Source organism: Rhea pennata, chromosome 29 (assembly GCF_028389875.1).
Source record: "Rhea pennata isolate bPtePen1 chromosome 29, bPtePen1.pri, whole genome shotgun sequence".
Lineage (NCBI taxonomy): Eukaryota > Metazoa > Chordata > Aves > Rheiformes > Rheidae > Rhea > Rhea pennata.
The window spans coordinates 3,945,529-3,972,113 of NC_084691.1; the positions used below are offsets into that span (position 1 = coordinate 3,945,529).

Here is a 26,585-nt window from a genome sequence, read left to right on the forward strand (position 1 = left end):
GCTGCCAGGGGCAGAGACGAGAGAGCTGCTCAGGCAGCTTCTGCTGCCCCCAGCTCCCCTCTTCTCGCTCTCTAATGCTGTGCAGGTCCCCTTTAAAACCGCACAAAACGAGGGAATAAAACCACGAGCCGCAGCAGGGGCCGCGTGGCTGCCGCAGCACGTCGCCCTCTACTCTCCCTCAGCTCCTTGGGAGCGTTTTCAGGAGCTCAGTGAAAACAGTTGTTCTACAAACGTCTATAGGTGGCTGCAAGCGGCATGCGGCTTCTGCTTTGGGAAGCCAGGGCACTGTTAAAGCCCTTTCCCGTGCCAGCAAGTGAGGACTGTTACGATTAAAAAGTGACTCTTCCAGCATTTTTTTTATTAAAATGTTGAACAAAGGCTGCTAGTTACTTTCTTTATCCCTATTAAGTGTAGTACAGCATTTGATAATAAAATACATTGCACAATAAAATCCCATTAAAAACCTCAGTTAAGCTGAAAGATAAAAAGGAGAAACATCTTATTACACAAGGCTGCTAAGGGCCACAGAGAGGAGGGTGCTTTTATTGTACTCATGCATATTGGTGTGCAAAGACCAAGACGACACTGAAGGCCCAGCTCCACTTCACTTCAGCATCGGAGAGGCAAAGAAATTGCCTTGACGCCCCAGCTGCGTTGCTGATTTGCTTTTGCTCCCGAATCTAGTTCAAGAGAATCAGAAAGTATCAGTCTCCTCAAGGTCTTCAACCCTTTTCCTGTGGTTATTCACTCAAGTTCCACCCTCCCCCCCCACCCCCAGTGCTCCCCCTCCCAGCCCTAAGGCAGTGCTCATCAGCCATCAGGCTGTTTGCACTGCTGCTGCAGCACTGATTAAGGGAGAGGGGAGGAAGCAACTCGGTACCAACCAGGAGCGAGCAGGAAATCCAAGCTGCACCCAGAACCCTGTCCAAAAGTCTGTTTCTATTTCTACTTGACCCCCCAACAGCACCCTCAGTCATCCCACCACGGCAGCACCACTTACTTGGGGGTAGTCTTGCTGAAGGTTGACCGGACCTTCTGGGACAGGGAGCTGGACGAGGGCGTCTTGGACAGCTGCTGCTCTGGAGTGGTGAGGGGCCCCAGTATGCTCACTGCGGAGAGAGGCAGCAGGGTGAGCAACAGGAGGACAGCCGAGTCCGCACTGCTACGCGAGGAACGCAAGGCTTTTCCTAGCGTCTGTCGGAGACGCTAGACAAATCTGGCGTTTCCTGGCACACTTCTCGTTTCTCTCCCCTTCCTCCATAAAGCTTGCAGAAATCGCTAATTCCAGTTTCCACAAGCATCTTTAATTAAAGGTCATTATTTTTATTACAGCGACTGCACAGCCAATAGAGCAACATCCAGCTGTTACCTTTAATATCTGGCGTCTGTGGAGTGGAATAGGCATTGGCATTCTCAATTATGTGCGTTGGATCAATATTTTCTTGCTCCACTATCATGAACTGGCTCCAGTACTCCACTGGCAGCAGCAGAAGGCGTTCCACCACCTGCAGCAACACCCACAAGGGGTCAACATCACAGCTTCAGCACTGACAGACAGGCATAACCTCAGCCTCCCTCAGCAGTTCATCCAAATTCTTTAAGTAGGATGCACTTCCCAAGTCAGTCCTTCCTGCCAGCCTACCTTGGGCTGCCGCTTTGTGTCCTGCAGGAGTGTCATAGGATCAGGGTCAGGCACCGCGTGGGCGACTATTGTGGGGCCAAAGACTTTGGCTAAGTTGGCAACGTCCATTTTAGTCTCCGGGCTCTGAGCCACTCTAGATGGAAAAAAGCAGAATGTAGTTCCTCACTCCACACACACCCCTACACCTCCCCACTTCAGCCTCTGAATAAGCAAATTCTTCCAGAATTAAAGCTTTAGGATCACAACTGGTAACAACTACCTGTTAAAAAGAGGTACTAGTGGCACAGCTATACCCCCTTCTCAGAACTACCGGTCCATCTGAACTTACCTCTGCAGATGAATCATGAGGAAAGCTAGCGTGTCTCTGTTGGCCGGAGGAAGTTCACCAATTGCTTGGTACATAGCAGCAATGCTGTTGTCCTCATCCAAGATTTCTGAAAGAAAGGGTGGGGAAGAAAAAAAAAAAAGAAAAAAAAGAAAAAAAAAGAAAATCCTCAAGTAGTCCCAGAAGTACAACTGTAGTATTTCCCCTCGGCTGGCCTGAGCAGCAAGGAACCCAGAAGCTTAGCATGCCATTCTAACAGTTTCACATCCTGCCCAGACACCAGAACTTGTCTCTTTCCTCTTCCAGAGGACACCACTAGCCACATTCAGTACACTCTTACTAAGTAACGCTTAATGCTTTGAGGTCTAGTGCACAAGGTTGTTACTGCCTCCAATTAGAGTTCTCTACACAAACTTTAAGGGTTGCATCATGATTGCACCAGACTTCATTCCGTTAAACAAGGCGTTGTGCAATGAGGCTACTGATCCACTGAAATAATGTGGCTTTCAACACAGAAATTAATCTGAAAGCAAGGATCAGTATCGCTTCACAGCAGCAGTCTGACGCATCCTTTGCCGATTTCTAGATGGAACAACTCACAATACATTAGAGCTAAGCATTTTCTTGAAGCAATACAGCAGAAGTGAGATCTTTCTAGCATACACAGTATCATTAACACAACTGCAAGCAAGAGGGCTCCACAGAGCACTGAGGTCCACCAGTTTGTCAGATGAGCCTGTGAATACCAAAGCTAGTGAAAGAGTTGGATGTTATTTAGCTTCTCCTTACCTGCAGCTTCCATAAAAGTCTTATTTAATCGGAAAGTGAGAAGAGGTTCTTTCAGGCTGCGCAGAAAGTCCTTCAACAGGCCACAGACAGCGTGGATATCATCCACTTTACTGAGCAAAGGAACGTTCTTTGTTCTAAGGAACTTTTCCTTCAGCTCCTTCACTGTCTTGTCACAGCCAGATATCCGGTAAAGGCCCATCTGTTAGCAAAAGGCATTGCTTAGAGGTAGAATATCAACAGCACGTTTAAAGCCTACGTTCTTCTGCACCACTTTCTCTCCACACCTGAGCAGTCTGCATAGACAGCACTGCTCAGTCACACAGTCGCCCACTGAGCAGCGCTGCACGCACCATAAATAAGAAACCTTTGGGTTAATTTGTTTCTCTGACACCACAACCTATCTCATTAGTACTGTTTCACTCCTCATTCCGTTTTTACCTCACGTAGCCCTCGCTGTTCGATCTCATTAACGCAGTGCACAATGATGGAAGGGATCATTGGAGGAGTAGTAGGGACAAAGTCCATCAAGGTCCCCTAAAAGGCAGAGGGGAAGAAAAAAAATAGAATTGATATTTAGTCTTCAAGCCACAGAAAATACTCTCTCAGGAATCCACCCTGAGATCTAAGCTCAAGAATCACTGTTTTTTCTTCACAAACCCAGAAGAGAGAACACATCCATTAGCATAGTGCAAGAGAATTGCCTACCCAGAGCTGCCACATACACAGCTCAACACCCTCCTATAAAACACCTCCCCCCCAAACAATCCTGGTTATTTAAGGATATTTTTGCAAGGTCGTTTGTGTTTTATTACGTGGCTCTGAGCAACAAGAGCTCTTCTATAAAAAGCAGACTCCCAGGGAGTGCAAGCATATTCTGACTCTAACCAAACACCGGCCTGTTTGCTGCCACAGCCACCCTGCTCCGAGCTCACACCGCAGCCTTACCTCTCCAATTCTGACAGGAGTGCCTGTTAAGATGGGGATGCAGGGAAGAGGACAGCGGTCCCGGCACTCTGGATGAGTCACCACACGGCAGTCTCTGCATTTTAGAGACAGTTTTCCAAACTTTATCCGTTTTCCGCAGGGAACACATGATTCTGGTTTGATAACCTAGCAATACAGAGCACGGAGACCAGGAAGAGATTAATGTAACACAGCAGCTCAGGACGAGTTGAGCTAGGTAAGTGTGTAGGATAATATACTCCCTGATCCATGCAGGTAACAGGCACGGTTAATACTGACTTCAGCAGTAATGGCTGGTAACCTCTTGTCAGTGGCTTGGGATCTCAATTAGTGTTAATCCTAGTTATTAAGCTTGCTTTCAGCCATCACTTACTGGGACACAAGTTGGGAATTGTGTATTCCACGTGAGCTGATTGTCTGACTGACAGTGGGAAGTCCTCCACAACTGCAGGACTGCATTGTGGATGGTACAGACATACACACGCAACCCCACAACACAGCCAAGGTCACCAGCCCAGAACTGCAGCCTCCTACTAGCTCACAGAAGGACTGGAATAAACCCAGAGCACACAGCTATATATCCAACAAATAACCTTGCGTGTTGATTAATCAAAGGTAAAGGCTAATGGAAGGTGGTACTCCCCTCCACCACAGCAAGTTTTCCCCGCCTGTAGGCCTACCGTCTTTGAAACAAATTCATGCAGCCTCACTCCCCCGTTGCTCTGCGGAGTGCTAGAGCCATCAGTCTCCGATTTGGATTCCAGTTGCCTACTGCCCAAGCTTGACTCACTGTTCCAAGGCTGTAAAGTACCTGGAAAATGGAAGAGAAGGACACTTGATTGAACAGAATCACTCCCCTGGGTAACCTTTGCTTCAAAGAAAACGCACTATCAGTCAGAGGCAGCTACCTTGGCACTGGCAGAGGTTACTGTAACATTGCAGAATATCTCATGCCCCCCAACTAGCTGCTTTAGAACTGGGATAAGTGGCATATGACACCTACCAGTCTTCCTCTGGCTTCTGAGGCTGTAAGGCACAGTCTGGATGGTAGAGATGGCTTCAATCGGGCCACCATCACTGGGGACAGTGAGAGTTGTCTTTGCTACTATAGACTCATTTCCCTGTAATAAGAAGTCTGCAGTTAGTAACAGCAATACACACAACTGGCAGGGCAAGGATTTTCCAGTTTGTTGGCCCCAGAAAGAGGCATGCAATATGACCGAGTGTTTCGGAGTCACACAAAGCCAGCTGGGACCACCGTACCTGGTCAACTGTGGAGCCAATTGATCGCGTTTTCTTCAGAGGACCTGGAGGGCCTTCGATGAACTGCCTGGAGGAACGCTGAAAAGACGTAGCATTTTTGTCAACTGGGCAGGCATGCTATCCATTTAGTGTTATACTGTGTTACTAGAAGCACCAAGTAGTTGTCTGCACACACACCACAGAAGCATCAAGTCCTTCCATGGTACCTGTTGTTGCTTGTGTAGAAAAGTTCATGAAACATGACAGCCCTGAGAAATATCAGGAGGCCTCAATATATCGCCCTTTCAAATAGTTTTCCTAGTCAGCTTTATAATCCACCAATAAAGATATAGAGAAAGAAAGAGAGGGGAAGCTGAGCAAGCCTCAGACTTCTACCCTACCAGGGATGATGATAGGCTGTCCTTTCCCACCTGCACCTATTGCATACTGTGAGCAGACCATAACAAATCACAAGCCCCATTACAAGAGAAGAAAATATAGCTTCCTACATTATTTTTTTCCCCAGATCTAGTCACTGTTAATAACCTTGAAGTGCTTTCTTGCAAACTGCAACTCAAATCAGAACAAGATACTTGGAACTCCACCCAGTCACTTTCAGTAGACAAGCAACATCAGAATTAACTTTGAATCCAACTCCACACAGATCTGAATTGCAGCAGAAGCACAACCACCTGAAGTTTGATTGCGATTAGTACCTCTGAAGTCAATACACAGGGCTCTAAGTTGACAGATGGTGACATTGTGTCACCTAAGGCTAACAACAGAATCTATTTGAAAGAAAGGGTTGAACATACCCGCTTTTCTCTCTTTTTCAGTCTAACGGCTTTCACCACAGAGGAATCCCAGTCCTGTGGGAAATACACAACACTGGTTAGCTCAGTGTAAATACCACATAGCCTCTGGCCAGGATTTTCACTACTTTTTAGCCAATAGCATACCAAAGAAATGCAGATCAGGTCTATCAGTTTAATACCATAGTATTCTAAACAATGCCTCTCTGGAGATTATCCCACAACACCCGTAACATTTTATAGTTGAGGAAAACTTCAGTACTTGGCATTACATTACCAGTGACTCATCAGTCTTGTCAAAGCTGATGTCTGACAGAATTGAGCCAGATTCATCAATTGTAGACAGTCTTAAAAAGAAAATAAAAAAAAAAAATCAAAGTTAGAAGAAACACATATCAGTTAGGCTTTCAGTAAGCCACAGTTCCAGAACAATCTCACTGACTCATAAGAGCTTGAATTCAAAGTGGAATACAGACTGAAACTCCTCTCATATGAGTGCCGTGTTAGTAGGATCACAGACACACAAAGCTGGATTGAAGTTACTTATGTTGCTTAGACAAAATGCTCTTTTGCCTACCTTTTATTACCTGCACCCCCTACAGAAACCTGTGGCCTGTTAAGAAAGGCAAGGGCAGATTTCTGTTCTTCACTTAGCTGAATACTCCCAGATGCATCACACATCAGCAGCTCTCGAATCAATTGTATTTGCCGTTCCTGTAAATGTAGATAATATCAGAAGCTGCTGCAGTATAGACTACCATTTAATTACTGTACGAACCAATCTCAAGTATTTGAGATACCACACAGATAGTCTCTCAGAACTTGTGTCAGTAGAACATTAATGGCCATGAAGCAATGACAGCCCACGCCCTTCCAGGTAACAGCAGCTCTGCTGTAAACAGCGGCTGGTAGCCTTTTTCCAGACCAAAGCAGAAGGCTACTATAAGGAGACAAGTTAGATTTGTTGTTGTTGTTGTTAGAAACCAGTTATCATAAGTGCCAGTCCTTCTTTTCTATAGATCAGTGCAGATTAACTACCATCTCTGTCATCTAATAAGCCAACTGGTAATAAAGAATTACTTACCAGCTTCTCACAATCTGTTTCAGCTTTTTGCCTTCGTTTGATCTCCACATCCACTTGATTGCGAGCATGTTTCAGCTTCACATCCAGAGCACTACGTTCAGTTTCCGTTTTCATTAGAAGATCCTTGTACTTGGCAAGTTCGTGCTCTGTTTTCTGCCATTTTCGCCGAAACTCTTCAAAGTTCTTTGCTAACTGAATAAATTCTGGGGAGAAAAACATTTCAAACTTTGGTTGCTAAAGCAAGCAGAGAAAATGCAGCAGCCCCGATTGCTGACAGTAGATATCTATCAATATAGTCCCCCTTGACAGAAGAGGTGGACAATCTGACCTTTCAGGAAACCCAACTACACTCTAGATGTTCACCCAAGATTTCAGACCAAGTCCTTCACGTATGTTCTAATTCTGGTTGATGCAGACAAGACATTGCATGACTGAAGTCAGCAGAACACAGCCCTGCCCAGAAGTTCAGCCTGTAACTTAGTATTTATACAGACAATGAAAACAAGTAAACAAAAGACCCACTTGCGGATATCTGGCTACCCACAGCTTCATCAACAAATTCACCAGTAATGGCCATTGATGTTTGTTTGCACATTTTTAGTCTCACAGCAAATACATAGCAGCCCCCTTGAACTACTCAGAGACAGAACTTACGATACTCGTTTCCTTCACTTAAAACTTCGGCCTGGCGCATAAGCTGATCAAATAAATTCCGCAAATTCAGCATTGCTGTCTCCATCTTCCTGCCAAAAAAATGGACCTAAATAGCCAGCCTAATTCTTTCTTCCCACCTTCAAACAGAGAAGGTTAGCAGGCCCTCCGCACCCACCCTGCAAAAAAGTCAGCTTTAGAATTAATGATTAAAAAGTCAAGTTTCAGCAGATACACAAACAGAAGAGTTATGGTTTAATCAAAACATGCATCCAAATGCACTCTTAAATAGTTAGGAAGAGCCTCATGGCTCCACTGTTTATGTGCAGAAAAACAATATAAAGAGGCAGTCTAGCTCACAACCGTTACTTGCTTCAAGTAATCTGCAGTACACTACAGAGGCTCAAGCCTCCAAGACATGACTTTCTGGAAGGCTGCAGAACACTGCTCACACCCAGGCTGAGTAACTTGGCACTATATAGGCCACTAAAATCTGTAAGGTTTCAGAGCTTCATGAGATAAAAATAGAAGCAACATTCTTGGGAGTTCTAATACAGTTTTAAATTTAGCTGCATTTTAAGTTACAGCTCCTACAGCAAACAGCTTTTAAAATTCAGGGCAGTCAGCATGTTTTCCTCAAACAGCAGCAACAATAGCATAACAGAAGCAATGAAGAGAAAAGTCTCCAGCTCAGCAACACAGAAATGACTTCTCTAACACAAGAGACTGCCAAAGCACAAGGTGGTGGGGGGAAACAACACTAATAAATGACTACAAGGAGCAGGTGTAGACAGCTGGGAGAGGTGCCAGGACGAGGTACAGAACACCACCTTTGCACTTAGACTACTGAAGAAAGGTTTGAAGTACTTTATGCAGTTACAGACTCAGACACCCAAGTGTCCCAGGCTTTGCACATTACATGGATCTCTGGGAAACGGAAAAGCTTTAGGCTGTCCTCTGTTCCTTCTTGCTGTCCGCTTGCTTCATCGCAAGGGGCACTCCAGTAGGGCCCTCAGCGAGCAAATGGACGTTTATTTTAGTGCATATACTGCATTAAGGGCAGCAGGATCGCTAGCTCGGTGCCGCCCAGCCCGACGCAGGAGGATGCAGGAAGAAGGCCAGCACGAAGGGTGCCCACAGCCGCCCCCGATCCCAGCGCCCGGCCCCAGGCGCCACAACCGTCCCCTGCCCCCCGCCCAGGGAAAAACCTCTGAGGAAGCCGGGACGGGCCAGGCTGCCGCCCGCGCGGAGCCAGGGCCGGGGCCAGGCCCCGGTACCGAAGGCACCGGAGGGCCGGTACGGAGGGCCGGTACCGCGGGCGGCCTCGGTTTACCTCAGCCGCTCCCGCGCGCTCACCTGAGGCGCCGGCCCGGCGCGAGCTCTCACCGACTGCAACCGCCCAGCCCAACCGCCCCGCACTTCGGTTTGAATCCCAGCAGCCAGCCAGTCACAGGCCGCTTCTCCACCCTCGCTGCCGCTGATTTGTTCTTCCCACCGCGAGCCTGAAGCCGAGCCGTCGCCATGTCTTCTGAGGGCGTGGTCTTCTCTGCTCCATTTCCTCGTGCGAGGGTGGACGAGGCCCCAAGGGCCGCGTGGCGAAGCCGGCCCAGCGCCATCTTTACTGCTGGTTCCTGGTCCCCTCCTGCGTTGCCTAGCAACGGAGCGGGCGGGTGATGCTGAAAGGCCCCAGATCCCCCCAAAATCGTGTCCTGCCTCATCCTTACCAGCTCCGTCGGGTCTTGTGCTCAGGCCCCGGCCCAGGTACAGCGGTTAGTAACCCCCGTACAAGATGTGGGCATTGATGGGTCCCTTCCAGCCCTCCGAGGCTCGCCAAGAGCCTCTCAGATATTTTTTTAAAATATCATTTTCCAAAATTGCCTTTCCTTCTGACAAAACACCGATGGCTGCGGGTCGGGAGGCTTCCAAGCCAGGCCGCCAACTGGGCACCAAGCGATAATGATACACGAATTTCGGCCCCCAGGGAGGAGAGAAATCCACGGATCTGGCTTCCCGGATCGAGGCCGGTGGGAGGAAAAACTCGATTTTTCACACATGCCCATTCATAAAATGTAAAACCTTCCAGGAACTTATTAACACACAAACGAGGCCATTTATTAAGTGCTCCCATTTCAGAAAAGCGATGCTTCAACCGATTTTTCTTTGAAATTTCCCTCTGAGCAGGAGCCTGGCAGCCATCCCTCGCACTGAGAAGCAAAAAAAAAATTCCCATTTCAGGCCGTTCGCGGCTCTTCTGCTCGCAGACATTTAATGTGCGCGAGCAATAAAACACCAGCCCCAAACCCGACAATTACGAGAAGCCAGATCGCGTAATCATAAAATACCAACGTGTTTTAATCCCTCAAATCTGCAACGAAACAGCGGGTGACCGAAGAAGGGATATTAGCAATTATAAAGCGGCGCTAAACGCTTAAAATCGCTACGAGGGGGAGGAAGGATCGCCCCCCTCCCCGGCGCCAGCGGCAGCCCCAGGAGAAGCCCCCCCGCCGCCGGCGTTCGCCCCCTTTCCAGGGCGTTTTGGGTGCAGCCGCCGCCGGAGCCGGCCGGCGACCCCGGGAGCGACGGGTGCGTTTTCCATGGGATCGGCCGTTCGTGCAGCTTCGTGCTCGGGGCAGGGGCGAAAAAAAAAAAACAAACCCTCTCTCCCCCGACCAGGCGTTCCAGCGACAGGGAAGCAGAAGGAGCAATTGCAATGAATTTCTCCGAATAACAAAAAAAAAAAAAAAAAAAAAAAAAAAAAAGACGTTTATTTTCGGTGCATTTTTCTCGGTGGGTTGCTGCAGCGCCGAGCTCGGGAAGGGAGGATTCAGCCGCACCACGCGAATGCCCGGGAGGCTGCGCGGGAAAGGGCGCCGGGGCTTTGCCGGACGCTTCGGCGGGAATCGATTTCCCGCGCCGGGGCCCGGCCGCAGCCGCGGGCCGGCAGTGGCATCACGCTCTCTCCTTCGCGAGACCCCGGGAGCCTGCAAGACCTCGGCGAGGTCTGGTTTTGTCTCGTTTCTGCATCAATATAGTCGTCATCTCTTGAATATTTGAGCAGCTCCCGAGCACGAGTGCTTTTGCGCCGGCTTTCTTCGTGCCCCCCCCCCCCCCCCCCGAAACGCGGAGCTGCGCCAGCGTCCGAACACGCACCGGGATTTTGCCAATAAATTTTCGCCTTCTCCTCCGGCAGGCCGCGGCGGCGGATTAAGCAGCCGGGAGCCTGGAGCGGGAACGCGGCCTCCCCCCCCCCCCCGCCCCGCTTTGCCATGCAAACGGAGAAAATTAATCTTCCGGCTTCCTCTGATATTTGGGCCGAGCTACAAGCTGGGAGCGGAGATAAAGCGGGAGCGAAAGGCGCGCGCGGGAACGGCGGCTCCCGCTCTCACGCGTAGTCCACCAGCGCTGCCTCCCTGCGGCCCCCGCGGGCTCGCTCCGGCCTCTCCGGCCCCGTCACCGTCTCTGCTTTAGCGACAGCTCCCTGGTTTAACTCCTCTTTTCCCGGAGCAACCGCAAGTCTTCGCGTCCAAGCGCGCTCCCGCGGCGGCGAGTTTGGGTGCCAAAGCGGGAGAAAGTGTCCGTGCCCGGCGGCGCGCCGGCTCCCGCGGGAGCTCCTTCCACCCTGGGCAATCGCAGCTCCGCACGGCTCCTGGCGGGACGGGGCCGCACGGAGCCGAAAAGCCGGGGAGGTTTTCCGTAGCCTCGGAGGCTTTCCGTCCCAGAGTCGAGCAGAAATAACCTGGGAAACTCGCGGGCAAGCGGCGAGCGCAGCCACCTGCTCAATTATTTTTGCTTTGCGAATCAAAGCGTTGCCCTGCATTTAATAATCGCCGCTTGGGAGTAATTGGGGGGAGTAATTGGGGTGATTTTGGTACGGCCCAGGGGAAAAATCGCACTTGTTATCTCCAGGGAGCAGCATCAGGATTCTGCGGATAACCACCGGGCTCTCTGCAGCACTTCAGGTGACATTTCTTAGGGGTTTAGGGGCGATCGCGATCAAACCACGCTCTCCGCGCCATCCCCAAACCGGGGGGTTTGGCGGCCGCTTCTTCTTTTGCCCAGCGGGAAGGCAAAGATGTTTTGCCCTCTGGTAGATTTATGTTCTTGTAGAAAATCCACCCCGGGGGCTCCCCGGCTCCTGCGCCGAGATGCCGCGCCGGAGCCGGGCTCCACCTGCTCCACGCACCGCCACGGCGGCAAAACCCCCGGAGTTAAAACGGCTCCGCGGGGTTGCTCCGGGCGCCAGCGCCGCGTTGCGCCGGATCGCAGGCTCCGGCAGCAGGAGCCGCGGCCGCGGGCAAAGCACCGCGCGCCGGAGCGGGGACGCGACAGCCCCGGAGAGCCCGAGGCGCCTTGGCCCGGCCCCGGCGCCCGCTGCGGCTCCGGGCTCGCGGAGCGACGCGGCCTCCGCTCTCCCGAGCGCGGCTCCGGAGGTTTAAATAGAAAGATATCAAAATAAAAGGTAATTGTTGAGCGAGATGAAGAGGGGGGAGGAAAAAAAAACACAAAACCCCATCGGCACGGAGGAACTCTTGTCTAATTTCTCGCCCACGCAGAGCACAGCGATATTAGTGCTTTCAGCTCCGGCACGTAAAAGCTTCCGCGGTTTTATTACCAGCTCCCCGACCGGCTTTGTGTCCTTTTAATCAGCCGCAGGCTCCCGACAGCACGGGGAGCCCCGGGGACGCGGGCAGCTCCGCGAGGCTTCTCCCGGCCTCCGAGCGCCCGGGCCGGGCCGGGCGGGCCCGCGCCTCTCCCGGCACCGGCGCGGAGGCGCCGAGGCCGCCGCCGGGCGGGAGCCGGAGCAAAGCGGCGCCCGGAGGGGCCGGAGCTGCCCCGGCTAATTCCCCGCTCTGGGAAGCGCTTGGCCCCGAGCCGGGCTCCTGGAAGCAGTTTCAAACGAGCAACCTGCAATATCGGAGCTGATGGGAGCGATCCGCAACCTGTCGGCGGAGACGGGCTGCGACGGCGACGCTGCACGTGTCGCTCAGCCCGGGCTCCAGCGGGGCTTGACTTTTCCCCCGTTTTCCCTGGAGTTTCTGGCCGGGGTGGGCTGGGGGGGCTCGGAGGGCCGGGGCTCCGCGCGCGCCCTCGGTGCCGCCGTCCCATCCGTCCGCTCCCCGTTTCGGCGCTCTTCCCCTTCCCGCACGGCCTCTCTCCGGCGGCTCTCCCTTCCCGTCACCCCCGGACTCTTAATCGGAGCGAGTCCGACGGGCGCGCGCGGTGTCGGACCCACCCTGGGCCACGCTCGAGCCATCATCCACCCTCCTCCTCCTCCTCCTCCTCCTCGCGGGGCTGTTTGCTCCCGGCTGCTGCAGCGCAGGACCGCCGGCCTCTCCCAGCGCTCTTATCCCTCATCCCAGCGGTTCGTCCTTCTCCGGCCTCGGTGCGGAGGCTCGGAGGAAGGAGGCCTGGAGGAAGGAGGCTCGGAGGAAGGAGGCCCGGAGGGAGGCTGCAGAGCGGCGTGGGTGGAGGTGGCCGCCGGGCTGGAAACGCCGTTCCCGTTCCCGTGCCCGGAGCCGGGATCGCTGGCTCGGGGATGCCGGGCAGCTCCCGGGGAGCCCCCGCTTCCCCGCGCCGGCTGAAGGCTCCGCTGGCGCGGGGCCGTCCAAAGCCCCTTCCCAGGCTTTGCAGCGCGCGTCCCCACGGCGCCGGAGGGGCGGCAGGGCATCGCCGGGGGCCTCGGAGCCGGAGCGCGGCCGGGGAGCGGCAGGGGGGAGGGAGCCGCACGCGCACCCCCGCGCGCACCCGCCGTATCCCCGCGCGCGCGGCGTCGGCACCGGCAGCCCAGCCCGCCGCCACCGCCGCCGGAGCGCCGGGCTCCTGCGCCTCCCTCCTCCTCCTCCTCCTCCGCCTCCCGCTCTCCTCCTCCTCCTCCTCCTCCTCCTCCTCCTCGCCGGCGCCCCCCGGCCCTGCGGCACCCCTCGGCGGCCTCCCGGCCCCACCGGCGCGCGCTGCCTTCATGCGGATTACGCAGCTGCAGGAATAACCAGCTCCCGGAGCGCCACGGCGGGAGGCATCCATGTGCCTGGCCGGGAAGCGGCCGCCCGCTCCCGCTCCGCGCCGCCGCTCGCCGGCCGCCTCCGGTCCCCCCGCGCGGCGCTGAGCCAGGGCCGCGGCGCAGCCCCGCTCCCGCCGTTGCGCCAAGGCACCGGCCGGGCTCTTTCGCTCCCTTCCCCCCCGCTCCATCCCCAACGCCGTCTCCGTCTTTTCCGGCCTCCGGGCATCCCTTCGCCCCGGCCGGGCGGCTGCAGGGGGGACGCCAGCCCCGGCACCCGCTTCGCCGCCGGCAGCCGCCTCCCCGGAGCCGCGCGAGCCGGCGCCGGCGCCGGCCCCAGGTTTGCATCCTCGGCTCTTTTGTTTCTTGGGGGGGTTTATCGACGCGCCGGGGCCGTTCGGGGAGGGGGCGGCCGGCGGCAGGGGGGGCAGGTGCCCACGGAGGGTCCGACCGGCCGGGCTGGGGCAGCTGGGCGCCGCGGTCCTGCCGCGGGCTGGGGACGGCGGCGGGGAGGTGGGAGGGGAGGAAATGCAAGAAGCTGCACCTAAAACAAGAAAAGATAATTATATAAATATATATCCCCGCGCACTCATACGTACGGATCTATCCATCTATCTATCCGGCTGGGGCGGAAGAGCAGGGCAAGGCAGAGCGCCTCTCCCGCGCCAGCGCTGCCGCCGGCACCCCGGCACGCGGAGCCGCCGCGCCGCCGCCGGGCGGGAGGCACCCACGGGCTCCCTCCCCGCAGGGTGGCCGCACCATGATGGACCTCAAGGTGGACGAGGAGGAGGTGGGCGGCGGGCAGCCCGTGAGCATCCAGGCCTTCGCCAGCAGCTCCACGCTGCACGGCCTGGCGCACGTCTTCTCCTACGAGCGGCTGTCGGTGAAGCGCGGCGTCTGGGCGCTCTGCTTCCTGGGCTCGCTGGCGCTGCTGGCCCTCGTCTGCACCAACCGCATCCAGTACTACTTCCTCTACCCCCACGTCACCAAGCTGGACGAGGTGGCGGCCACCCGGCTCACCTTCCCCGCCGTCACCTTCTGCAACCTCAACGAGTTCCGCTTCAGCCGCGTGACGAAGAACGACCTGTACCACGCCGGCGAGCTGCTCGCCCTGCTCAATAACAGGTGGGTGCGCGGCCCCGGGCGACGGTCCCGGCCCCGGGCCCCGGCCTCAGCCCCAGCCCCGGGCGGCATCTCCAGCCCCTGCAGCATCCCAGCCCCGTTCAACACACCTGGCCCCATGCGACAGCCTTGGCCATGCGCAACGTCCCTGCTGCCCCACGCAACACCCCCAGCCCCACGCAACGTCCCTGGCCCCACACAACACCCCCAGCCCCACGCAACACCCCCCAGCTACAGGCAACACCCCCCAACCCCACGCAACGTCCCTGGTGCCCCACGCAACATCTCCAGCCCCAGGCAACGTCCCTGGCCCCATGCAACACCCCCAGCCCAACGCAACGTCCCTGGTGCCCTATGCAACACCCCCAGCCCCAGGCAATGTCCCTGCCCCCATGCAACACCCCCCAGCCCCATGCAACGTCCCTGGTGCCCCATGCAACACCCCCAGCCCAACACAACGTCCCTAGCCTCATTCAACACCCCCAGCCCCAGGCGACGTCCCTGGTGCCATGTGCAACACCCCCAGCCCCAGGCAACGTCCCTGCCCCCATGCAACACCCCCAATCCCACGCATCATCCGCGGCCATACACGATGCCCCCGGCACCACGCAACATCCCTCGCTCTGTGCAATGTCCCTGGCCTCAAGCAACTTCCCGGGACTCGGGCAATGTCCCCAGACATGTACAATGTCCCTGGCCCGTGCAATGTCCCCAGCCCCATGCAACATCCCTGGCCCCGTGCAACGCTCCTGGCGGTTTGCAGTGTCCCCAGCCCCGTGCAAGGCGCCAGTCGCAGGCAGCACCGCCGGCCCTGGGCTCTCCATGCCCTTCTCCGCACACCTCCCTGCTTGCAGTGCCCACCCTGCAGCGGCATCAGCACCCACCCAGGCTGCCCCGGCGGGAGGGCGGCTGCCCCACGCGGGCCGGCAGCAGAGCGGGCTCCTTGCCGGAGCCTTTGCCGAGGGCTTTTCCTCGCCCGAGTCTCAGAGCACGGATCCAGATGAGGAATTTGCAAGCGCCGAGGAGCAGCGCTGGGCTGGAGCCGGAGCAGGAGCCGAGACCCGGCACGCTCAGCCCACGTCCCGGCGCACCGCCGAGGGCAGCGGCCCCTCGCGCCCCCCAAACCCTCCGTCTCGCTCGGATTCGCCCTTAGCGCCCCGCTCGCAGGCACCCCGCGGGCTCGGGCGCCGCGGCCGGGCTGAGCCCGCGCCCGCTCCCTCCCCCAAGGTACGAGATCCCGGACACGCAGACGGCCGACGAGAGGCAGCTGGAGATCCTGCAGGACAAGGCCAATTTCCGCAACTTCAAGCCCAAACCCTTCAACATGCTGGAGTTTTACGACCGGGCCGGGCACGACATCCGCGAGATGCTGCTGTCCTGCTTCTTCCGCGGGGAGCAGTGCAGCCCCGAGGACTTCAAAGTGGTGAGTGCGGCGGCGCGGGGCTGCTCTCCGCCGGCGCGCGCCTCCTTCGCGAAGCGCGAGGGGATTTTCGGGAAACACCTATCCGGAGCGGGGAGCGGCGCGGGCGCCCGCCGGGCCGCCGCGGCGCTTGTTCCCCGCTTCCCACCTCCCCTCCCGCCGGCAGCGGCCAGGCAGATTAGCAGCTGGTTCGTTACTGCTGCCTGGATTATTCCTCGCGAGCAGGTTGGGATGATTTAATGGATTTGATGAGGAAAAGCTGGGTCTGTGCTGCGGGGGGAGGCGCCGGCGGCCCCGGCCAAGCCCGCGGGAAATGTCTCCCGTTTTCCCGCGCGGGGGCTCCCGGGGCGACGTTTCCCGCGGCTCCTCCAGCCTCTGCTGGTTGTCGTTGATTTTTCCCAGCTCCTTGCTTTTTTTCCCTCCCTCTTTCCCCGTTTCAAAGCTGATGCTCTGGGGGCTTTGCCGGAGGGCTCCATGCGGGGCGATCCCGCCGGCTGCGGGGCCCGGAAAGGCCCCGGAGGGCTGCCGGCGCTGCCGGCGAACCCCGGGCACGGTGCGGCGGAGCGTCCGCCGGCTCGCGCGGGGGCTGAGACGCGCTCTGCCGGGGGGGGATTTTCCAGCCCCCACCCCGGAGCTGGTGGGGGGGGGCTCCGGCACGGGGACGGAGCTGGGGCTGCCGGGGCCGCGGGGCCTGGTGCCGCTCCGCGTCCGTCCCCGGCACGGCGGCCGGTGGGAGCGCCGGGGGGGCCGCGGCCGCCCGGGCCGACGCTGGCTGCATGCTGATGCCGGCCGGCGCAGGAGGAGACGGGCTCCCGCCGTATCCAGCCTGGGCGGTGGGGAGGGCTCGGAGCGCGGGGGGGGGGGGGGGGGGGGGGACGCGGCTTGGCGCATCCCCGTGCTCCGGCGCGGGATGCCGCGGGGAGGGCGGGCAGGGACAAAGCACCATCCGGGGATTATTTTGGCTTTTCCCACCTTCCCCTTCCTCCTGCGTCGTTGCACAGGGAGTGTGTGTGTGGGGGGGGGTCTCGCACGTTGCTCGTCCCCCTCCAGCTCCGGCCGGCCCCTCCGCACGCCCTGCGTCTGCCCCGGCTCGTCCTTGGCGCCGTTTGCAGCCCAAATCGAGCGTCGCTGCTCCGCTAGCGTCAAAGGGGATCGATGCCCAAATCCCCCAGCCCCGGAGGCCGGCGGCATCCCGGGACGCAGGAAGGGGCCCGGCGCCGGGGCGCTCCCACCGCCGGCTCCCGCCCCCGGGAATCGGCAGCCCCTGCGCTCGGGGCTGCGCTCCCCGACGTGCTCATTAGCAGCCGAGATCAATGTTTCTCGCCTGCTGCTTCATTATTTATGAGCTGGAGCCATCACTCCTCTGCGGGAACCCGAGCCCCTGCCCGTGCCCGGCTTGTGCTCCACTTCCCCCCACCCTGGGGAAGGGGCCCAGGCATCCGGCTTGCTCCTGCCCCAGGAGCTGCCCTCTGCCCAGCCCCGGAGGGACCAGCAATCCTGCATTTCAGCTCTTCCTCCTTGAAACCCAGCGGATTCGCTTTTGCAATTCAGGGAAAGAGGCGAAATGCAGAGATGAGGGTCCCCATGGCTCCCCTTGCCCGTTGCACCTCCCGCCTGGGGACCCGGGTCCCCTTGTCCCCGTCCTGGGGCTTTGCCCGCCATCGCTGCGTGGTCTCCCTGCGGCAGCGGCGCGGGAAAAACCTCCAGCCGCCAAAAGTGCCCCAAACTCCGGGGTTGTCCTGTGCGTCGAGGGCACCTGGGGCCCCTTCCCGGGACGTGGCGCCCATCTCGGCCTGGCACATCCCCCCCCGTGCCCATCCTCTCCGAAACCGGCACCTTCATTATTTATTCCCGTGCAGGGATCTCGGTTCCCGGCAACCAGGCTGCCTGCGCCGAGCCAACGCGCCGCCCGCGGCTCCGATGCTGCGTTTCGCGCTGCTCCTCGCCTGCCCCAGCTGCTCGGCGGTGGCGGGGGCCGAGCGGAAAACCCCAGGCGCGAGCCCGGCTGCCCCTTGGCGAAACGAGGCGCTTGGAGGAGCCGGAGCAGAGCGCGGGGCCGGGAGCAGCCCTCACCCTGCCTGGCGCCTTCCGTAGGCAAAGCCGAGGGAAATAGTCCTGCCCGGACCAGGCCCTGCTCATGGGGTGCAGATGAAGGGGACAAGGGCTGGCTGAACCCCCCCCTGCACCCTGCAAAACCCCTCTGAACCTCACTGGACCCCAATACACCTCCCTGTACTCCCCTGCACCCCGTTTCACCCTGCAGCCCACCCCGAACCTGCCTGCACCCTGCTTCATCCTGCTGAATCCCACTGCACCCTAAAGCCCTCCTCTGTATCCTCCTGCACCCCACTGCACCCTGCAAAACTGCCCAGATTCCCCTGCACCCTGCTGAACCCCCTGGGCCCCCTTGCACCCTGCTGAGCCCCCCTGGGCCCCCTTGCACCCTGCTGCACCTTGCTGAGCCCCCCCTGGGCCCCCTTGCACCCTCCTGCACCTTGCTGAGCCTCCCCGAGTCCCCCTGCACCCTGCTGAGCCCCCCTGGGCCCCCTTGCACCCTCCTGCACCCTGCTGAGCCCCCCGAGCCCCCCTGCACCCTGCTGAGCCCCACCGCACCAGCCCAGACCCCGCTGCAGCCCCAGGCTCGGCAGGCAGCGGTGGAGCTTGGAGACCTTCCCGCACCAAAACCCCCTCCCCTCGCGCCGGTCGGATCTGCCTCGGCCCCGGCGGCGGCTGCCAGGGACCCGGCGGCGCCTCCAGCACCCGAGGGGCCGAGAGGCCAGCGCCGAGGCCCCCTGCGCGGAGCGTCCCCGCCGCACGCGGAGCACCCCCGGCGCGGCCGGAGAGCCCACCCGCAGGAATCGCCCGTGCCCAGACGTTCCCCGGGGCCGGCGGCAGGGAACGGATGAGCCCCGCGGGCCCGGCGGCGGCGGCAGTGGCGGCGTGGGATCGGGCTCCCCCACGCCCCGCCGCGCCGGCGCCTCTTACAAACTCCCTAAATCATTTAAGCGACTCATGTAAATCACTTTCCTCGGTGCCGCGCGGGCTCCTAAATAACTTATAAGCACTTGCAAGCGCTCGGGCCGCTCCGTCCGCGGCTCCGCCGAGCAGCGGCCCGGCCGCAGCGACCCGGCGCGTTCGGCGCCCGGCGAAGCCCGTCGGGGCGATCGCTGCCCCGGCGAGGCGGGGACAGACGGACGCGGGGCCGAGGATGCCCAGCGGCAGCGTGTGGCCGGGGGCCCCTGGCCCTGCCGAGGGCTCCCGCGGCGCCTCTGCCCGCAAAGCAGCACTCACAAATTAATTATTAATTATTATTAATAAGGCTTAATGGTTGCCGGCGGCGCTTTCAGGCAGCGGCGGGCGCGGGGGGCTGCGGGCGCGGGGCCGGCTCCGCCGCCGCTCCCGAGACGGTTGCAACCGACCCCGCTCGTCTTTGCAGAGCCCCATCCGCCCCGCGACGGCCGCTCGCCCCTGGCACCGGGCCCGTGGCCGCGTTTGCTCGGGAGAGGCGGGACTGGAAAACCGCGAGGCGCGCGGAGCCCGAGGCGGCCAACGCGCCCGGGAAACCAGCTAGGAACACGGTTTGCTGTTCGGGGTTCTTTTCCCCCGCTGATAAAACCGTCGGCTCGGATTTGTTCGCGCGAATCGTCCAAGCGACTGCGAAGATGTCGGGAAAAGCTGCAAGCTGCTCGCGGCCGGAGGAGGAGGAGGAGGGTGGAGGAAGGTGGCGACGCCGGGACCCCGCCGGCGGGAAGCCCCCGCGCTGGCGGCCCCGGCACGCCGGCGGCTTTTCGACTGAAGTCCGGCGCGGCGGATGGCGGCTCCTCGGCGCCCCAGCGGCAGGGAAGGGCCGGCGAGGAGGCGGTCGCGAAGCGCCCGATCCGGGGGATGACGGGCAGTCCGGCTCGGCCGGCGGCGCCGCGGGGAGCCGGGATTAGCCGTGGCGAACGCCCGTGGCCGCCCCGAGCGAGCCCCTTCCCGGCCGCACGGCTCCAGCCCGGCGGCGCATCCCGGCGCTCCGGGGCGCCTGCGGCGACAACGGATCACGCAGCCTCCTCGGGGGCGGCTTCATCCCTACGAACGGCTCCGTCCTGGCTTTGATCTGCTCCGACGGGGCTGCGAAACGCGCTGCCATCCCCCCCCCACCGCCGCGGCCCGACCCCATCCCGGCTGCCCTCCGCCCCTGGACTCATCCCGCGCCCTCTCCCAGGCCCCCCCCGGCCCTCCCTGCCCGCGGCTCAGCCCGTCCCCGCGGCAGGCGGCAGGGACGCGGCGCCCCCGGAGCGGGCAGCTTCCAGCGCGGCCTCTCCGGGCTGCTCCCGCGGCGCCTGACCTTGCTCGCGGCTTGATGAAATTTCATCCCGGGGCGCTGGCGCGCGGCCCCAAGGTCGCCTGCCCACGCTCCCGGCGCCGGCCCCCCGCCGCCGCCAGCGCCTCGACGGGGGATACGGGGCTCGGGGAGCCCCGGTGCAGCGCGCCCCGCCAGCACGGCGCCCGCCTGCATCGCTCTTGCTCAGCGGGAGCAGAAAACTTTGCATCCGATCGGATTTGTCCAGTCTCCCCGGCTGCGTTTCTCGGCCAGCTCCGGTGGCAGCGGGAGCACGCGAGCTGGGAGGCGCTCGGGCACGGGGGGACCCCGGGAGCCGAGCCCCCCGCCCCGGTGCCGCCCCCGCGCCCCGGAGCTGCCTCGCTTGGACGCTCGCTTTGCCCCCGAGCGGCTGCGGCTGCAGATTGCTCTGCGGTGGCAGTGGATGCTTTTACGGAGCGCTGAGTGCAGGAAGGAGGCAAACCACAAGCGGGGGCCGCGCCACCGCGGCCGGCGCTTCTCCAGCGGTGGGGCCAGCCCGGCTCCCGGGGCCCCGGCCCGGCGTCCCGCGCACCCACCCGGCACCCGCTGGGCTCGGGGGGGGGGGAAGGGCACCGCTGCGGGAACCCCCCCGGTGCCGCAGCACCCGTCCGGCTCCGCAGTAAGATCACGCGGCTTGGGATGCGCCGCCAGGGCTTCACTCCGTGGGATTCCTCACTAAATCACGGCATCGGCCAAACCACGCCAAAAGCCGCCGGGCTCGGAGGAGGGTCCCCAGGCGCCGCCGGGGCCATCGCCTTCGCCGGGGCCGCGGAGCCCGGGGAAAGCGGAGCGGCGGTGGGCGCCGCGGGGAGACGGCGCTGCCGGCGTTTGGGCAGCTCGCTCTGCCGCTGGCATATGGCGGCTCGGGCAACAGCCGGGCTCCCGGCGGGGAGGATGCGGCCAGAGCAGCCGGCCAGGCTGCCGGGGCGGCGCTCCCCGCGGACGCTGGACGCGCGCGGCCCCCCGGGAGCTCCCGCCTCGCCGGCAGCCCGAGCCGTCGGTGCTGCCGGAGCCGCCGCGCGGTCCGCAGAACCGCCCCCGGCTCCTCCTCCCGTCCGGCTCCTGAAATACCCTCCGCCGCCTTCCCCCGCGAGCATCCCGAGCATCCCGCGCTCCGCTGCCCCGCGCGGGCGTTCTCCCTGCAGCGCCGCCGCCGCCACCATCCTCGCTTTCCCCCTTCGCCGTTTCCCCTCTCCGAACTCCCCGCGCTTCCCCCGGCCCCGGGCGCCGGCGGGGACCCCCGGGCCGGACGATGCCCCTCCAGATATTCTGCACCATCTCCTTCTCCCGCGAGGACGGGCAGGGAGCCACGGCGGCCGCCGGCAGCGGCGAGGACGGAGCGGACGAGTTCCTCTACGGTCAGGAGGAGGACGAAGAGGAGGAGGAGGAGGAGGAGGAGGCGACAGCCACGGCCACCGACTTGGTGGCCTTCGCCGGCAGCTGCACCTTGCACGGGCTGAGCCACATCTTCGTGGAGGGCGGCCTGGGCGCCCGGCAGGCGCTGTGGGCGCTGGCCTTCCTCCTCTCCCTCTCCGTCTTCCTCTACCAGGTGGCCGACCGCATCGCCTACTACCTGGAGTACCACCACGTCACGCTGCTGCGGGAGGAGGACAGCCCCGCCATGACCTTCCCCGCCGTCACCTTCTGCAACGTCAACCGCGCGCGCCTCTCGCAGCTCAGCCCCGATGACCTGCTCTACCTGGCGCCCCTGGTCGCCTACGAGCCGGGCTTGGAGCCGGGCTTCGCCCCGGCGCGGCCCGGCCCCGGCCCCGAGGACGAGCCCCTCAATCTGTACGGTTTCTTTAACCGCACTTGCCACCGCCTGGAGGACATGCTGCTCAGCTGCAGCTACCGGGGCGAGCGCTGCGGCCCCGGCGACTTCGCGGCGGTGAGTAGCCCCGCGCCGGCGCCGTCGGCCCCGCCGGCCTCCCCGGCTCCGCCGACCGGCTCGCCCTGCCCGCCGGGGCCGCGCAGCGCGACGAGCGCCACGTCCTCAGCGGGCTGCAAGCGACCGCCCCGGGCCCGCGGCCAAGCGGCGCCGCGCCGGGGCGAGCTGCCGGCGCCGGCGTCGCTCCCGGCGCGGGTGACGCCGTCCTTGCCGGCTCGCACAGGGACAGGCTGATATTTCACCCCGGCACCTGGGAGTCGTGCCAGGCTCGGCGATGGCTGCAGGGAGCTGCCCGGCTCGGATCGCACCTCCCGCGGGCCGGCCACCTTTCCAGGGGAAAGGGCCGCGCTTCGCACCTCCGGCATTTTGCATTTGGGACAGCCTCCCGGCCCCGGGCACGGTGCCGAGCCCGGCCTCAGCCCCGCGTCCCCTCCCGCAGGTCTTCACGCGCTACGGCAAGTGCTACACCTTCAACTCGGGCCAGGACGGCAAGCCGCGGCTCATCACCATGAAGGGCGGCACCGGCAACGGGCTGGAGATCATGCTCGACATCCAGCAGGACGAGTACCTGCCCGTGTGGGGCGAGACGGGTGAGCGGGCGCCGGCTCCCTCCTCCTCCCTTCCTCGCTTCGGGTCCTTTTCTTCCCTTTTTCCTCCCCGTCCCCGTCCTTCGCCGCGGCAGCAGCTCCCCAGCGCCCGTGCGTAAACGGAGCCGAGCGCTTCGCCGCTGCTCTCCCCGGGGCCGGGGGCAGGAGGGTCGGGGACACCGCGCAGCAAACGGACGGACGGACGGGGGACCGAACGCGTCAGCGCAGCGGGGCGCGGGAAGCTCGGTTCCCGCGGCGGCTCTCACCCGCTTTCCCTCCGCCGCAGACGAGACCTCGTTCGAGGCCGGGATCAAGGTGCAGATCCACAGCCAGGACGAGCCGCCGCTGATCGACCAGCTGGGCTTCGGCGTGGCGCCCGGCTTCCAGACCTTCGTGTCCTGCCAGGAGCAGCGGGTAGGAGCCGGGACGCTCCCGCCGCGCGGGGCCGGGCCGGGGGGGTTCCCGTCCTCACGCCTCCCTCTGCCCCGTCGCAGCTCATCTACCTGCCGCCCCCCTGGGGCGACTGCAAGGCGGCGGCGGGCGACTCCGAGTTTTACGACACCTACAGCATCACGGCCTGCCGCATCGACTGCGAGACCCGCTACCTGGTGGAGAACTGCAACTGCCGCATGGTGCACATGCCAGGTGAGGCGGCCCGGCCGCCGCGGCCCCCCGCCCCGCGCCCCAGCCCGCCGCCCCCCGCCCCAACCCGCCGTCTCTCTCCTCCAGGCGATGCCCCGTACTGCACCCCGGAGCAGTACAAGGAGTGCGCGGACCCGGCCCTAGGTGAGGCTGCCCCGCGGCTCCCCGCCGCCCCCAAGCCTCCCGCGCTCGTACTCGCGTCCTCCTCCGGCGGCGGTCCGGTCTCCTTCGCCGCCCCGTCGGGTCGCGGGAGCCCCCGGACGGACCCGGGAACGAGCCCCCGGGAGGGGAAAAGAAGGAAAGGGGAAAGGCGGGGGGGGGGGCAGCGGCGCTGGGCTTTGCGGCGGCTCCGTCACCTCCGCCCGCCCGCGGCCAGATTTCCTGGTGGAGAAGGACAACGAGTACTGCATCTGCGAGATGCCCTGCAACGTCACCCGCTACGGCAAAGAGCTCTCCATGGTGAAAATCCCGAGCAAGGCCTCCGCCAAGTACCTGGCCAAGAAGTACAACAAGTCGGAGCAGTACATCGGGTAAGGCGCCGCGGGGCCCGGGGAGCCGCCGCGTGCCCCCTCCCCGCGGCGGCCTGACGCCGCCTCCCTCTCGCGCAGGGAGAACATCCTGGTGCTGGATATCTTCTTCGAGGCCCTGAACTACGAGACGATCGAGCAGAAGAAGGCCTACGAGGTGGCCGGCCTGCTGGGTGAGCGCTGGCGGCGGCCGCAGCCGCCCCGAGTCGTGCCCCTTCCCCGCTCCCCCCGCCGCCGGCCTCGCGCCCCCGCCGCCGACTGCTCCCCTCCCCTCCCCAGGTGACATCGGAGGGCAGATGGGGCTGTTCATCGGCGCCAGCATCCTCACGATACTGGAGCTGTTCGACTACGCCTACGAGGTGAGCGGCCCCGCACAGCCGGGACGCGGCGCCGGCCGGCCCCGAGCCCCGCGGCCGCCGGCTCTGAGACGGGGCTCCCGCAGGTCATCAAGCACCGGCTCTGCCGCCGGGGAAAGTGCCGCAAGAACCACAAGAGGAGCAACACGGACAAGGGCGTCGCGCTGAGCATGGACGACGTGAAACGCCACGTAAGCGCCGGCCGGGAGCCGCGGCAGGGCCGCGGTTTTGGGGGGATATTTAGGCAAGGGGCAGAGGGAGCCCGGGCTGCTCTCGGCGCCGGCGAAACCGCCGGGTGACAGCGGCGTCCCTCCTTCCTCCTCTCCGCCCCGCAGAATCCCTGCGAGAGCATCCGGGGCCACCCGGCGGGGATGACGTACGCGGCCAACATCCTACCTCACCACCCGGCCCGGGGCACCTTCGAGGACTTCACCTGCTAACCGACGTCTGGATGTACAACCTGAGCTACCAAAGCCCTGCGGAGAGCCGCCCGTCCCCCCCGAGGGGAACCCCGCTCCTCGCCACGGCGGGACGCGCGCACGAGCCACGGCCTCGCGTTTCGGGGCGGGCGGGCGGGTCGGCTCGGCCTCGAGCCCGGCGCGCGGCCCCCGCCGCTCCGCTCCGGCCCCGCTCGGGCAGAGACTCGAGGACGCTCCAGCCCGGCCACCCCGGCGGCGCCGGGAGCGACACGCACAGCGGGCTGGGGCATGGACCTGCCCCGTCTCCTGCCCCTCGGCCTTTTTAACTAGAAACCCAGAAGCCAAGAAGCAGCCGCCATCCGGCCGCAGAGCCTCCATCCGCAGCCCCGTCCGTCTGTCCGTTGTCTCCATCTCCATCTCGCTTCCACGCCTCGGCCCGGCGCTTGCGGGGTGCAAAGGAGGAGACCCCCCCCCTTCCCTGCACCGGCGGGCATGGTGGGGCCAGCAGCCCCTGGAGAGCCGCGCTCGGCCCCGGGACCGCGTCCCTGCGCCGGCCCGCAGCCCCTCTGGAACCTCTTCCTCGGCACCCTGCCCCTGCGCCCGCGGTGCCCGGCAGCCCCTTCCGCCGGGGCAGGGCTTCCTCGGCGCTGGGAAGGACCCTGCCGTCTGCCCCAGCGCGGCGAGAGCCTGTCGAGCAGCTACAGGCACCAGGGAGGCCCCGGCCCTCGGCCCCCTCCCGGCCCCAGGGACCGCGCGGCCCCCAGACCAGCCGTCCCGAGGGAGAAGGGCGCAAGGACAGCTCCCAGCCCCGCGTTCGACCGTGGCTGCCGGCGCCACGGGGGTCCCCGCACATCCTGACCCGGCCTCGGCACCGGGGAGCAAAGGAGCCCCAGCACAGGAAGGGTTCACGGGCTGAGCGATGCCCCCCGGCATGGGGTGCTCCGGTCTAAGGAGCGCAGGCTGCCGCCCCACTAACCCCCCCCCAGCTGCGCTGCCCCCGGGCACCGCGAGCCCCCGGTGCCCTTGGGGTGCCGCAGGCCCGCTGCCCTGGGCTGGCCGCTGCTCGTCCCCTCGCTGCCCTCTCCCCGAGCCGTGGAAACCTGCCCCGGCAGCCAAGGCACGGGTCTCCGCTCCCCGGGCCCACGGCGGTGGGGGGGGGGGGGGGGGGGGGGGAAGGGATATCAGCCTCCCCTGGCCCCGGCCAGCCCCCAGGCCCCACACATCAAGCAAGAGCCCTCCCTGGGCTGAAGTGCTACTTATCTTTAAGAGCTTTTTGCAATAAGTCTTTTTAGCAATTGTGATTTCAAAACCTCGGTTTTGTTTCTATTATTGTCACTATTATTATTTGCTTCCTGACCAAAATTAGGAACCAGGGGGCAGTCCTTTGTATCCAGCAATCGCCCAAAGACGACGGGTCGGCCACGTCCATAAATTTTCTTATGGATTTTTCTCCAATGTTTCATTGCATTTTATTTATTTTTTTTTTTCTTTCTCCCGTTAAAGCTTTTAAAGATGGGGCTGGGATTTGACCTTGAGGATCACCCGTTGAAGCATAGACTTTTTGTTTGTTTCTATTATATCATTCTCATTTTATATTTCTTATATATAATATATATGACTATATATATATGTGTACATATATATATATATATATCTATATGCATCATATCAGTGTAGATATCCATCTAGTAGCATTTAGGCCTTGTTCTTGTGCTTTTTTTTTTCGGTTACTGATCTCTGAATGCCTTCAAGTGTATAAAGTGTTGAACTCTCTCT

At 61.7% G+C, this 26,585-nt stretch overlaps 2 protein-coding genes across 3 annotated transcripts in view; one reads left to right on the plus strand and one right to left on the minus strand.

Annotated features, from left to right (window-relative positions):
* Positions 1-388: 388 nt before the first annotated feature.
* The window catches only part of RACGAP1 (Rac GTPase activating protein 1), a 29,818-nt gene continuing 3,621 nt past the window's right edge, over positions 389-26,585 (minus strand). The window contains exons 4-19 of the mRNA XM_062597373.1: positions 7,512-7,596; positions 6,858-7,060; positions 6,351-6,487; positions 6,051-6,120; positions 5,777-5,830; positions 4,983-5,060; positions 4,723-4,840; positions 4,400-4,530; positions 3,702-3,866; positions 3,195-3,290; positions 2,757-2,955; positions 1,971-2,076; positions 1,643-1,775; positions 1,370-1,505; positions 1,001-1,109; positions 389-680 (exon numbers count right to left, since the gene is read on the minus strand). Coding sequence (XP_062453357.1) covers positions 605-680; positions 1,001-1,109; positions 1,370-1,505; positions 1,643-1,775; positions 1,971-2,076; positions 2,757-2,955; positions 3,195-3,290; positions 3,702-3,866; positions 4,400-4,530; positions 4,723-4,840; positions 4,983-5,060; positions 5,777-5,830; positions 6,051-6,120; positions 6,351-6,487; positions 6,858-7,060; positions 7,512-7,596 — 1,896 coding nt within the window. The 3' untranslated portion in view covers positions 389-604. The remainder of the gene's footprint in view (positions 681-1,000; positions 1,110-1,369; positions 1,506-1,642; positions 1,776-1,970; positions 2,077-2,756; positions 2,956-3,194; positions 3,291-3,701; positions 3,867-4,399; positions 4,531-4,722; positions 4,841-4,982; positions 5,061-5,776; positions 5,831-6,050; positions 6,121-6,350; positions 6,488-6,857; positions 7,061-7,511; positions 7,597-26,585) is intronic.
* Positions 14,264-24,830, plus strand: ASIC1 (acid sensing ion channel subunit 1). Of its 2 annotated transcripts, XM_062597251.1 has the most exons (11): positions 14,264-14,628; positions 15,853-16,048; positions 22,718-22,868; positions 23,152-23,279; positions 23,360-23,510; positions 23,595-23,651; positions 23,884-24,037; positions 24,116-24,207; positions 24,314-24,393; positions 24,477-24,581; positions 24,726-24,830. In XM_062597251.1, the coding sequence occupies exons 1-11, from the start codon at positions 14,264-14,266 to the stop codon at positions 24,828-24,830; spliced, it is 1,584 nt and encodes a 527-aa protein (XP_062453235.1). The 2 variants fall into 2 exon arrangements, with proteins under 2 accessions (XP_062453235.1, XP_062453234.1); XM_062597250.1 differs by lacking the exons at positions 14,264-14,628; positions 15,853-16,048 and adding an exon at positions 21,643-22,278.